At 30.5% G+C, this 14,177-nt stretch overlaps 1 protein-coding gene across 8 annotated transcripts in view; it reads left to right on the forward strand.

Annotated features, from left to right (window-relative positions):
* Positions 1-14,177, forward strand: part of msn (serine/threonine-protein kinase msn) — a 162,231-nt gene that overhangs the window by 125,385 nt on the left and 22,669 nt on the right. For all 8 annotated transcript variants that reach the window (XM_075380291.1, XM_075380290.1, XM_075380294.1 and 5 more), the window contains 4 exons: positions 231-380; positions 5,441-5,551; positions 7,516-7,704; positions 12,040-12,131. In XM_075380291.1, the coding sequence (XP_075236406.1) occupies positions 231-380; positions 5,441-5,551; positions 7,516-7,704; positions 12,040-12,123 (534 nt within the window). In that variant the 3' untranslated portion in view covers positions 12,124-12,131. The remainder of the gene's footprint in view (positions 1-230; positions 381-5,440; positions 5,552-7,515; positions 7,705-12,039; positions 12,132-14,177) is intronic.

Below are 14,177 nucleotides of genomic sequence, written 5' to 3' on the forward strand. Positions count from 1 at the left end.
TTCAGCCATCCCCTCATATTAATAAAACTTCTTGATTTGTTTTTTATATCTAGATATTAACAAATATAAATATATATATATATATATATATATATATATATATATATACATGTAAAATTTAATTTTTGAAAATAACTGATTTAATATTTTATGGTACAGTATATTACATAATCGCATCTGATTTTGGTAATGAACTAATTATTTATTTATTTATTTTTATGAATTATTAGTCGTTTGGAGAACTTGCACATAGGCCATTATTAGTTGATTTAACTGTTGAGGAAGGTACAAGGTTAAAAGTAATATATGGTTCTGCCGATGGTTTCCACGCCGTTGATCTGGATTCAGCTTCTGTCTATGATATCTACCTCCCTAAACATGTAAGTATTGTTATTCTTAATTTTATTATTTATATTCACGTAAATTAACTTCACAATTATGTACAAAAAATATTTATTTATTGAACTTTAGTTAAAGCACACATGTTCTGTTTTGATTTATCACTAATAAATCAGTTGATCAGTATATAATATATTTTTTCTATACCTTGATTATTGCCATTTTATTTTTTAAAAAATTAAATTTGATTCTGAATTTTAAAATGTTTTCAGCTATTTATTATCATGTAATTAAACGTAATTTTATTGTGCAGAGTTAGTAATTTACCCCTTCAGGGATCAAATTTATGTAAATTTATAAATTAAATATATGTGTTAATGAATTGTTAAATTTAATAAACAAATATAAATTTTGTTTTTCAATATTAAACATTTAAATAATTTTTAAAATAGATTAAACATCCTCTATTAAAAATTACATTGTTGCAAGGATTACATCAACTTACTTCTAATAAAAATGTGTAACACAATTTGTAAAAATATTTAAAGTCTAAAATTTTCTATATGCTTACTGAAATTTTAAAACATAATTTATGTACTTCTGTGTTTTAGTGTTTCCTTAAACTAAAATTAAAGGAAACTTTATATAAATTTTAAAAAATACACATTTTTTAATAATTTTGTTATAAAGCTATAAATACTAATACTCATTAAGAATTTGATAAAAACACATTTGCAAAAAAGAATTATTTAAAATGTCAAGGAAAAACAATACTATAACCAGAAAACAGCTCCATGTTTGAACTGAATAAAAATACTATGCATTGTAAAATTCCCCATACAATTGCAACATATGAATTTGAACAATTGAATTGTTTTTTGTGTATCTGACAACAAAATATGATTTTTATTTTATTTTAAGCATGAGGTAAGCTAAAGTCAAATTAAATATTCAACAGATAGACAGACCATTTGACTAAAGTCAAATTATATGACAAAAAGGTTAAATTTTAAGAAAGAAAGGTAAAAAAATTAGGATTTTATCATTGCTTAATAAATTATATAATCTTTATTTTGATCAGTACATAAAAGTATATAGATTATGTCAACATAAGATATAAGATAAAAAATAGATATTATAGAAGTCTGTTTTATTAATTATTTACTACAAACATGAATTAATGTTAAATATATTAAAATATTATATTTTAATATTATTTAAATATAATATTATTATTATTATATTTTTTATTTTAATATTATTAAAATATATTTAAGGAAAATATATTAAATATAAAAAAATTACTACAAAATAAGTCACAATTCAGATGGCACGATTGAAAATTATTTTGAGAGCTCACATTTTACATGTGAACAGGATGCAGATAAATAGTGTTTTTATTTTTAATTAGTTTTATTTAAAAATCATTGGCTGAGTTATATTGTTCTGTAAAATAGAATTTTTTATTTTTATTTTAAATAAATTGGTGGAAAGATTTTTCAAATGGTTTGGTAATTAATTATAAATGGCAATACTAGAGCATAATAGGCTTTTCTAATAAAGTCGACGTATTGTGTTGAATTATCCAAAAACAGTTCCATCTTCTAGTTTGGTAAAGGTGAAATTAGTATTTTTTTTTTTTTTTAGGAATAAGTAAACATTCTTTTGAGCGAAGAGGTGCAAATTCATTAATATAAACATGTGGATGGTAATGTATTTAATTTTCTAAATATAGGGCCACTCCACTCATATGTATGAGGAACGTTCAGTAATTGAGACAAATTGATGTAGAGGAAAAACAATTTATTCAATGACAATGAAACTTACATTACTTTTCGACATTGTCTCCAGCAACATTTAGACACTTTTTCCACCGTTTTGTGAGCTTTCTGATTCCTGCAGTGTAAAAGTCTATACCTTGCTGTTTTGAACCATTCGTGTACTGCTTTTTTTGACTGGTTCATTGCAAACTTATTGCCACATAAAAAGTCTTTGAGCGGGCCAAAAAAATGAAAATCTGATGGGACGAGGTCTGAGCTGCAAGAAGGATGTGGGGCAACACCTCCCAATCCAACTTCTTATCCCATTCTCTGAGCAATGTGAGGACGTGCAGTTTCATGCCAGAGAAGAATCACAGCTTTTCAGAGAGCACCCTGATATTTTCGCCTTATCACTGGTTTCGCTTTTTGTTTGAACATGTCAGAATAATACTCGTTCACAGTATGTTCTTCTAAACAGTCAATAAAAATTGGGCCTTGCAAGTCTCAGAAGACCATCAACATCACTTTACCAGCTGAAATGTGAGTTTTGAATTTATTTTGTGGTAGGTGAATCTGGATCCTTCCACTCAAGACTTAGCCGTTTGGATTCGGGCTCGAGATTGTGTATCCACGTTTCTTATGTAGAAAGTGCTACCTTCTGCTTCAAACCATTCTTTTAGCTCAGAAAAAATGTGAATTCAGATGTCTTTATGGGCTCAAACATATTTAGGGATAATTCAGTACATACAATAATTTAGAATGATTGCAGTGCATGCAATCAATATTTCCCAAATTGCTAGTTTGTGTAATATTAGTGTTGAAACCGTGCAGGTTTCAACACTAATATTACACAAACTAGCAATTTGGGAAATATTGACTTTCCTGTCTTTGCAAATAAGATCATTTTGTGATTTTCCAGCGTCGTGGTCAAAACTTCCAACTGTTCTACCAGAGAAAAGGAGATCAGTCACACTTGGTCTGTCCGAATTAAACTTTTCTACCTGCTTATACACATTACTGCGGTTTAAATGCTTTTCACCATACTGTTTCAACATTCTTAAGTAAATATCCACCGGTTTCATACTTTGGATGTTTCAAACCGAGCTGAAATTCTGAAATCAACAAAAGAGGTTATGTTAGATAAATTATGATCGAACAGTTGATGAAATGTGTTCCCAAGGTTGTCCACTTATCTTCAAAAAGTGCCATTGTCATTGAATGAACCATTTTTTTCTCTACATCAATTTGTCTCAATTATTGAACGTCCTTCGTACTTAAGAAAATCAAATGACAACTGGACAACAGCTCATTCTTGAATTTGAAAAACTCATTTTCACTTTTTGAGGGAGCCCCAAGAGACTACATTATATTTAATGCAAGGGATATATATGTAACCATAATAAATATTTAATAATGATGACAAGCTTAGTGTTTTATTGCACTACTTGATCAATAGTCTCCCAACAACTGCAAACAGCATGCTGTAAAATTATGCCCAGAAATGTTTAAATTTAGTAATGTATTTTTCTAAACTGGGAACCGGTTTAGAAAATGTGATCTTGACATTTTGTGCTTCATGTCATTCAATTTCATGGATACCACTGCTTACTCTATCAAGCATTTTACAAGAGGTTCTCTAAAGTAAAGACCGTAAGACTGTTTCATTGTAAAAAAATTTATTCTGAAAATTTTATAAATATTTTTTATTTCTCTTTATAATCGCCACATGAATTTAGACATTTATCGTAATAATACACCAGCTTCAATACACCCTTGTCATATTCTGCTGCTGCCGGTCCATTTAGCCATTGATTAAGAGCATTTTTAAGTTCATCTTCATTCGCAAATCGCTTACCACTCAAAAATTTGTTCAATTTCCAAACAAATGGTAATTAGAAGTAGCTAAGTCCAGACTATATGATGGGTGATCGTAAATTTCCCATCCAAATGTTCTCAGTAAATCACGTGTCAGACCCGCAACATGTAGAGGTACATACATTATCATGCATCAGGACGACATAGTCAGTCAGCCACCCACATCATCAATTTTGAATGGCATGCCGTAACTTACGTAGAGTTTTGCCGTAAGCTTCTGCATTTATAGTCGTTACACGTGACATGAAATTAAATAGCACTGTGCCAAACCAATCCCAAAAGACTGTGGCCATCAGTTTGCGTCTAAATGGCTGTGGCTTGACCTTTGTCAGTCTGGTTGGGGATTGGGAATGATGCTATTCACTTGAATGCTATTCTATTTTCTCTTCGGCATGTAATACGAAATCCATGTTTCATCGCCAGTAACAATGGAATTAAGGAACTCATCACTTTTTTCTGTGTAGCGCATAAATTCCAAAGCAGATCCCAGTTTGATTTTTTTGTGACGTTCTATTAATACGTGCAGCACCCAACATGCACAAACCCTTCTGAAACCTAAATGGTCATGAATAACGCAACCAATAACAGCTCTTGAAACATCATAAAAAAGAAAGGCCAGGTCGGAAATCATTGAGCAACGATGTTTTTCGAGTTCATCATCATGTTTCAACGAGTCCTCAGTGATTATCAAAGGCCTCCCCAAACGTTCTTCATCATGCACATTAATTCTGTTATTTCTAAACCTTTTACACCATTTTACATTATCGCCGTACACAGCAACCAATTGCCTACGAATCTCAGCCAGCTTAATGTTTTGATGGTTTAAAAAACATATGACTCCACATATTTCACAGTCAGCGGCAACATCGATTTTCCTATTCAGTTTATAACGTAGTAACTCATGTAGTCAAAGATATTACAACATGACAACTTACAGACAATGCTATATGAATATTACTAGCACGGCCATGAACGATACAGGTTCACCAACCTTAAGGAGATATTTCCCGGCAGTCTTTACTTTAGAGATATCCCTCTTATATAAATTTATTCTATTTACAGTGGTAAAAATTTTATGTTATTTGTAGATTTATGTGAAGTATGTAATTTTAATTTTTTAATATACAGATGTAATAAATAATAACACTTAATAAAAATTGTTATACTTAAGAAAAAGAATTATTTTACATAAATTTTTACCTTAGAAAGTAGTATGTTCCTTAAAAATAAATTCATTAATCGACAATTTTATGGTCATTTTTAATTTAAAATGACTTGCTTACAAATCAGTTAATTTCATTTTAAATAAATATCCATTAAAACAGCCTTAGAAACATCACATAATTACTATTAAATTTTTGCATATTTGAGTACTTGAATAAAGTAGTGGCTTCAAAAGAAGCTGCTATTAAAATTTGCACTACTGAGTTCCTTGACTAACCTTATATATATTTCTTAAATTACAGACACAGGGTCCTATCTCACCTCACTGCATAGTTGCTCTGCCAAATTCAAATGGTATGCAGTTACTATTATGTTACGATAATGAAGGAGTTTATGTTAATACATACGGAAAGGTAAGTTAACATTTTCCACTTTTTGTTATTTAACTATTTATACTTTTGACTCTCCCGTATTATTAATTTCAATTTCTTCTGATGATGGTTGTTCAATAATCAAAATAAGCACAATTTTAGATTTTTATTTTGTTTACTTAATCTTCAATAACTTAATTATAATTGACTTGTTACTTTTGGTAGCCTCTGTGTCAGGTCTCATTAATCCATTTATTTATTCATTTCATCTAATGCGGAACACTTTTAATACAAAATGACAAGACGGTTTCTTCTTTTTTGTTTTTGTCTTATTTATATTAAGGGGTACAAAATCACTAAGGTTATAGAAGTAAAAATCAGAAAGTGTATTTGAAATAAATATACCACCAATAAACTGCTCTGCATTAATTTTTCTTAAAATTTATTATTCTTTTGTTGATTTTTTTTTTTTTTTTTAATCTAAATATCAGTAAAAATAGCTCAGCAACATATAATAATGGGAGTAGGAAATGGTAAATTTCAAAATCATTATATATTCAGTATTAAGTTTTCAATAATAAAATAATAATTTATGGCACATTCATGTAACTACAAGTAATTCTAACATTATTGTTCTTGAGGATAAACATTTTGGATAATTTCTTTCTTCATTTGTAGGTTTCCTTCCTACACTCAAAAAGACTGTGATGCAGGTTTTTACTTCCCTCGAAATTCTGCCAGGCTGTGTGTACTTTTCTGTGATGCGTGACTGTTCTTTGTTGTTGGAGTAAATATTAGTACTCTTTTGCTGAGTGTTCTTTAAAATTACAGTGTGAGTGTTCTTTTAATTTTCTGTCTTGTTACACCATCTCCAGGCATCCTCCTGCACATGTCTGATGTACTTCATTATCTGCTCCTGGACTATATGGTCATTTTCATATAACTGCTGGTTTATACAATTTAGTCATCTGTCATTTTTTAATGTCACTACAACGTAGAATCCAGTGAATAATTATCCACAAGGCAATATGTAGTTTTGTTGAGTTTCATAAGATATTGCTTATTTCTTACATGTGGGCAGAAGAAGGTTGGCTTATATTTTGTTACCACCAAAGTTGCTAATTTAGAATCAGTCAAGATACATATATTCTGATTGCTTATTGTCTATGATAATGTTTTTTTTAGTTCTTGGTAATATTTCCAGTTTCCATGTTCTGTGTAGAGTGTAGAATTCAAATGCAGCATCTGTATAGGTATGAATGAAGCCACTGTAATGTGTGTAGATTATTTCTTGTGTTTTAAAAGTGCTGGATAATCTAATTTGTTCAACAATGCCTCCTGATTGAGTGTCTGCAGTAGTAGCACTCCTGAAGAGGGATGGCAGTTAACTGCTGGAATTTTTTGCAAGATAAATGGAGTGCTTCTGCTCAGGCTAGTTTGTATCTAAATGACTTATATTTGTAGCTTTTGTTTGTCGCTTGCACCAAGCTTCTAAACAGAAGAAGCTGTGGTAAAATATTGCTCGAAAGTATATTTGCCTTCACAATTTGTGTGAAGGAAACAGTTTTCCTTCCTCTGTATATATAAAATACATCCTAATTACACAGCTCTCAAACTGTTGAGAGCTGTGAAATTGTTATTCGACATGCTTTCGTCACATGGTAAAAACAATTTAAAGATTCTCATAATTTTTTTTCCATGCTCATATGTTTTTACTATGTGAATAAAATTGAACGCTTTTCAAAGGGTAAGAAATTTATATGATTAAATTAAGGTGTAAAAAAGTTGGTAATTTTTTTATGCGTTAGACTATAGTTTATGGTTGTAATTACTCATTATTTTTGCAAAGAAGCTTTTAGTAATTCTTAAAATTGTTTTTATAAATAAAAAATATATTTAATAGGAAGAAATATTATATTGTACCACAGATTCAGAGGCTGTAAGCTGAAATTAGTTGAACAATTTAATGAAATAGTTGCATAACTTTAATTTTTCTTTTTTTTTAGGTATCGAAAAATATTGTTCTACAGTGGGGCGAAATGCCTACATCTGTTGCATATATAGGTACTGGACAAATAATGGGTTGGGGTAATAAGGCCATAGAAATAAGAAGTGTAGAAACAGGGCACCTTGATGGTGTTTTTATGCATAAAAAGGCACAGAGGTTAAAGTTCCTTTGCGAAAGAAACGACAAGGTATGTTATTTTATTAATATTTATATATTAAGATATTTAAATTAATTACTTAGATTATTTACTCCCAGATCTTTATTTTTAGAATTTTTATTAGACAGTGACTTTAATAAGCATGTTTCTGGTTTTGAGAATTTCGCATCATTAGATCATTGTCGGTTTTCAATAATCTTTTGAAAGTTTACAAGTCGAATTAATGGATAAAATACTTCTCAAAAATTGACCTTCTAAATAACAGACATGGATAATGAATTTCGTTATAAAAACTGAGCAATCGATTCTGAAAAACAGCAGGAATAGAAATTCTAGCTTTCCTTGTATTATTTTATACTCTGTAACTAATTTGTTTTAACTGGTGTGAATTGCATCACTTCATACCTACACGCTGATATAATGATTTGAATCAGTTCATTATCCAGCATGATTCTTCATCAGTTGCTGTTCCAAGTGTATACTGTACATTGAACATGTGTAATAGTTCAGTTATGTAAAAACTCAGACAAACCATATCTTAAAAAGCAAACTTTATATCCTAAAGCCATGAACTGAAAATGACAATCAGTTACGCAAATGTGCATTTACTGAAACGCCCGGCCTATCTGTTGACAATTTGACTTATGAGTGGTTTTGTAGGGCTCATGCTAATAACATTCGGGTCTCTGGAACTTTGATATGTGAGAAAGCTCTATAAATTGCTAATTGAACTCTGTTACAATAAATTTAAAGCATCAGGGGCCTGTTAGATAAATTCCAAATTAGACGTAACGTTTCATTTAAAAATGTTTGTGGTGAATCTGGACCTGTAGATGAGAATTTGGTGTCTGATTGGAAGGAAAATTTAAATGAAATATGCGTGAATTATAATGAAAGAAACATTTTTAATTGTGGTTTTTTTTATCCGGGCTTTGCCCAGTAATAATCAATGTGTTTGATAGAGGAAAATTATACAAGGGGTAAATTGTCAAAAGTAAGACTGACTGAATATGTCAGGTGAATTTGAAAAACCATTAATATAGCTAAGTCATGATGTTTTAAGGGCGTCATTATAAATTAATTAGAAGTTGAATGGCATTCAAATAAACAATCTTAGTCGCCTAGAGACATTATATACTGGTTGTTAAGTTTTAATCCCAGAATGGGAAGGCAAAATAGGAAAGTCATACCATTCTTGTACAATGCAAATCCCACCCTGTCATTAGCTTAGAAAATGTAAACTGGATATTTCTTCCCCCAAATACTGCTGCAGTATCTTGTCAATCACTTAATCAGAGGATCATTCAGAACTTTAAAATTCATTATGGAAAAAAGTTATGTAATGTCAACAGTGGATGAAGTTACAGATGTTGATAAGCTTTCTAAAACCATTAGTGATGGATGCAGTTTTGTGGATTTATATGGTTATAAAGGATGTTACTACTACGCCAGTGAGAAAGTGTTTCATAAAAGCCAGTATTAAACCTCCATAAACTAACTTCAATTCCGACATTGAAAATCTTACTGAACCAAATAAAAATTCTGTGGTATAGATTGAATTACAAGAATTTATTGAATCATTTGGAAACTACAATGAGTATCCGAATATCAACAACACACTCAACAAAGAGGATGTATCAACATCCATGATCTTGTTGCTGCCTCAGACTTGACTACTTCAAAAACAAATGACGATGATAATGAAAATGAATCCAGATTTACTATCACAAGTAAGGAAGCAAGAAGAGGCTAGAAAATTTAATTATTTTAATATCAGAAGTGCAGTCACTTATTGAAAAGAATATGTAACAGGACTTAGTTCAAGTTAATGTAGACAACTATTTTAAACCATCTACATATAAAAAAATTATGCATATCTGTATTTGATTTTTACATTACTTTTTGTGCGTGTGTTTTTTATTAATATTCTTATATTATTTTTTATTTCATTTTAGTATAGTACAGTAATTTTATTCTCTTAATTTATTGGTCAATTACAGTAGTACAGTATTATTTATATTTATTCAAATATGAACTTGAGGAGGTGTTTTATTTTCAGAAAAACAATTTTTGCAGTCATTTTAATTTGTAACTTTTGTTTATTTTAATCTACATGAAATAAATATGCAGTACTGATCTATTCATCGGTTTTTTTTTTCTGTACAGTAACCAAACGTAATACTGTACTCACATTTTTCTGAGTAGCAGATAGCTCTAAATAACAGGTAATTTTTATTCCTGAGCCGTGTTCAGTACTGGGAAGTTTTACTGTGTTTAATAACATCAACGAATAGGAATAAATAACAGAGCTAAATAATAAAACAAATTTCACAAAGTAAACAGACACAAAAGACAGGTCTATAGCTCTGCTAGATCCTCATGTCGTAGGATCTTGCTTCAGTACATGTTTGGTATTATCTGATGGGAGAAATGCCTGTGAACTGACTTGACTCCAAGAACTCTTTTTTCCTGAGAATTTAAAACATTATTTTTTATTTAAAAAAAAAAATGTTTTTTTTTAAACATATTTGTATTTTTATTAATAAACTTATTTTTATTTATTATAAGGTAGTCAACTATATATATATATATATATATATATATAAGAGGTGTGTGAGAAAAGTAATGAGGCCGACTTTTTACTTAGCAAAGTTTTTATTTTTTTTCAAACAATATTATGCCCTTCCCCTATTCCCAGCTATACACCGGCAGAGTTGTTCACACTTCTGGTAGCAGTGCTGGAAGGCTTCAACTGGTAGGGCTTTTAACTGGTCGGAAACCAGGTAGGTAGGGCTTTTAATTTTGTGGGAGAAGGAAAAAGTCACAAGAACTCAAATCAGGTGAATAGTGGTGGGGGGGGGGGGGTTGAGGAATTATAGAAATGCGTTTTGAGGTCAAAAATTCAGGGAATTTTGGCCGTGTGACACGGAGCATTGTCATGATGAAGCATCCACTTGTCTGCAGTGTCTGGTGTCACACGAATCATTCTTTTCCTGAGCCTTTCAAGGACACCTTTGTAAAACACTTGGTTGGCAGTTTGTCGTGGAGGAACAAATTCTTTATGCATGACAACCCTACTCTCCAAAAAGCAAATCAGCATGGTTTTGAACTTTGATTTGCTCATTCTACATTTTTTCGGTTGAGGAGATGACGGAGTGTGCCACTCTTTGCTGTGCCGCTTTTTGTCAGGGTCATACTCAAATATCCATGATTCATCACCTGTGGTCACACGATTGAAGAATTTGTGGGCGTTGTCAGTCCTCAAGAAGATCAACCCACACGTTTTTTCGATCGTCCTACTGTTCCGTTGTGAGGTTTTTTGGCACCGATTTCGCACAAACCTTTCACATGTCCAAATCGTCCTTCAAAATTTGATGTACGGTGAAAGTGTTTAAATTTAACTGTTCACTCATCATCCTTATTGTTAAACGACAGTCTGATCTCACAAGAACCCTCACATGCTCAACATTTTCATGAGATTTTGAAGTTGAAGGTCTTCCTGAGCGAGGTTGATCTTCAACATGTTCACAGCCTTCAAAAAATGATTTGTACTAGCGGAAAACGTGTGCTCTTGATAAGCAATGTTCCCCATAGGCCTGTTTCAACTATTCAAAGGTCACACTCGCAGATTCCCCAAGTTTAACACAAAACTTGATTGCATAATGTTGCTCTAAATTCCGATGCTCCGTTTTCGTAACAACTTCACTGATGGCGCTGTCAAAAATGTTACGTTGGCTGAACGGGGTTGAAACTTATACTGAGCATGTGGAAGGGATGAACAAACCAGTCTAGCGCAGACCGATAGATACAGCGTTGCCAGATCGCTCGCAGTGTTACTTTTCTCATACACCTCTTATTTGTAATTACATTACAAGGTATGTTAACATAATATTGTACTTACATAATTGTAATTATAAACTCTTTCAAGTTCCAACACACTCAGCATTTATATAGATTTTAGTAACTACTCATTTATTCAGACTGGTGCCAAGAGATTTATTGAAATGCTACTTCATTGCTATATTTCCTTATCATGAGACTATCAACTCCTGCTTCCGACTAAAGTTACCTGTGATCTTATTGGCTCTTCTACCCTGATTCCTCCTGAATAGACTGCTCTTTTATCTAAAAGTATTTTGCTGGTGAGATGCTCAATTTTTTTTTTTTTTTTAATTTATAAATTAAAAGTTTAAATAAAAAAAAAATAATAATAATTTTAACTATTTTCACTGTCATGATTGGTAAATTCACTTAGTAATATTCATGTTGTTAAGATTATCTAGTTTTATGTGCAATTTTTCCCAAAAACATATAATTTGAATTATTATGTTTGTCTGTTTATAAAATTTCCTTTTTTTCTTTTAGGTCTTCTTTTCTTCAGCAAAAGGAGGTTCCTCATGTCAAATATATTTTATGACGCTCAATAAACCAGGAATGGCCAACTGGTGATAAAATTAGTAAGTACATTCTTTTCTTTACAATGCAACATTTTATTCCTTGTGAAACCCTCCCAACAATATCATAATAATTGTCTGTTAACGAAACTTTTTCTATAATAACTGATAACTTTTCTCTATAATAATAATTGATTTTTAATCTTTATAATAATTGATATTTTTTTTTACTTTTCCGGTTATTTACTGCACAAGAGGTAAGATAAGTATTGCTTTCTTGGAAAAAAAATGACCACTCTAACCAGATTTTTGTATTTCTTGATGTTTTGAAACCTCTTTATTATGAAATTCTAAAATTTTGTTTATAAATTCTGGTCAACATTTATTTTGCTTTATATCTCTATATGTATTTGTAAATTTGGTTATATTAGCATGTTATGGGGATGTTCTATTTTTAAAAATAGAATTGGTAGAGAAATAACAGTAATTCTATTTATTTCAAAGGAGGTCGGGAAATAAATATTTTACTCCTACCACCTGTTACGTAGTTTATCATAAATAATTTTAAGAAATGGATTGTAATTTTTAAAAAAATTAAATTTTATCAGTTCTTCTAATCTTTTTGGATCCTTAAATTAAGGGTCATTCCATGTCAAATCAACAAGGTTGATAGATAACCATTCACAACCTGACCGACTAGGATTTCATGAAATTTGATAGGAATTAACTGTTGATAGAGATATGAGAAAATACTGAATTTCAGATTTTTTTCATTAACCATTTTGTTTTTTGATAGAGCTCTTCAAATTTGCTGGAAAATGGCAAATTTTGATTTGCAGCAATAGTGTTAGGTCAACATAACTTTGTTATTTCTTTAGGTAGAATGATAAACTTGGGCTTATTTTAAAGCTTATTTGATGCTCTTTCATTTGATCTACAACAAGCCTATGTTTACAGTTTCAAGGACACCACCTTTGATTTTTGACCTTGAATTTCAGAAAAAACAGGTCTTCAATTTTTTTGTGAAAAATGTATTTTATTCATCATTATATTATAAAATAGCTATGCAAATTTGAAACTGGGACTGCATTGGAATCAAGAGGGAAAAAAATAAAATGTGTATCAGTGTTTTAACAAAAAATCTTTTTTTTGTTTTGAGGTGGTATATAGTTAAATTTTTGTTGGTTGAACTTGCAAAATCAAATAAAATGTCTCGAAAAAAGAAACTAAAAGTAATTAAGTAATATGTTACTCTTTAGTTTTGTCTAATAAAAAGAAATAGTATATCTCTACTCAGTCAAATGACTAATGATGATATAATGTGATGACTCAGTGTAATTAATTGAAAGACAGAACGTATTGAAGCTTTACTATATCATCAGTTTAGTGTCTATATCCCTTGTTTTAGTGTAAACAATATTAAATATGACCCAAAATATTTCATTTATTTAAATAATTTATTTGTGGAATAACATGATGTAAGAAAGCATGAGCACTGTATACATACAAGCCTATTCAGTGTTCATTTATTGATTGCTATGCGTTTGTATAGGTAATTCTAGTTTTTTTTTAAAGTTAGGTATCTTTTGAAGTATGGCGACGTTTTACTCTTAATAAATTTGCAATCCATTTCAAGAAGGAGGTCATAATAATGTTACGAGAATTTAAGAAACTTGTTACCGTGGATGACAGAAAAAAATTCAAGTTTAGAAAGTGATTGGAAGATTTATGATAAGTGTTGGAAAAAACTTTCAATTAGTAACAAAGCTCAGAAGAAGAAGCAGATGATGGTGAAGAAGCCCTTTATGATGAAATGAATTATGCATTAGACAAGCTTAATGAAAGTCTAGTGAGTATTGGGGAATCGACTACAAAATCTAAAAAATTTCAAGAGAAAATATATCCTGTCAAAAAGATAGAAAAAATTGAGTCATCAATGAAGGAAAACATATTCTTTCCATTTTGTTATTGTCAAAGGAAAAATTTTCAAAGTGAAAATTGTAGTGAGGTAGTAGACTTGTCCATGTGATCTTTTTTGTTTACTTTGACATTCTGATTCAGGCCCTTAAGTTGGGCCATTTCCCTGGACATCCTGTCAGGGAGAAAAAT

Source organism: Lycorma delicatula, chromosome 12 (assembly GCF_047948215.1).
Source record: "Lycorma delicatula isolate Av1 chromosome 12, ASM4794821v1, whole genome shotgun sequence".
Taxonomy (NCBI): domain Eukaryota; kingdom Metazoa; phylum Arthropoda; class Insecta; order Hemiptera; family Fulgoridae; genus Lycorma; species Lycorma delicatula.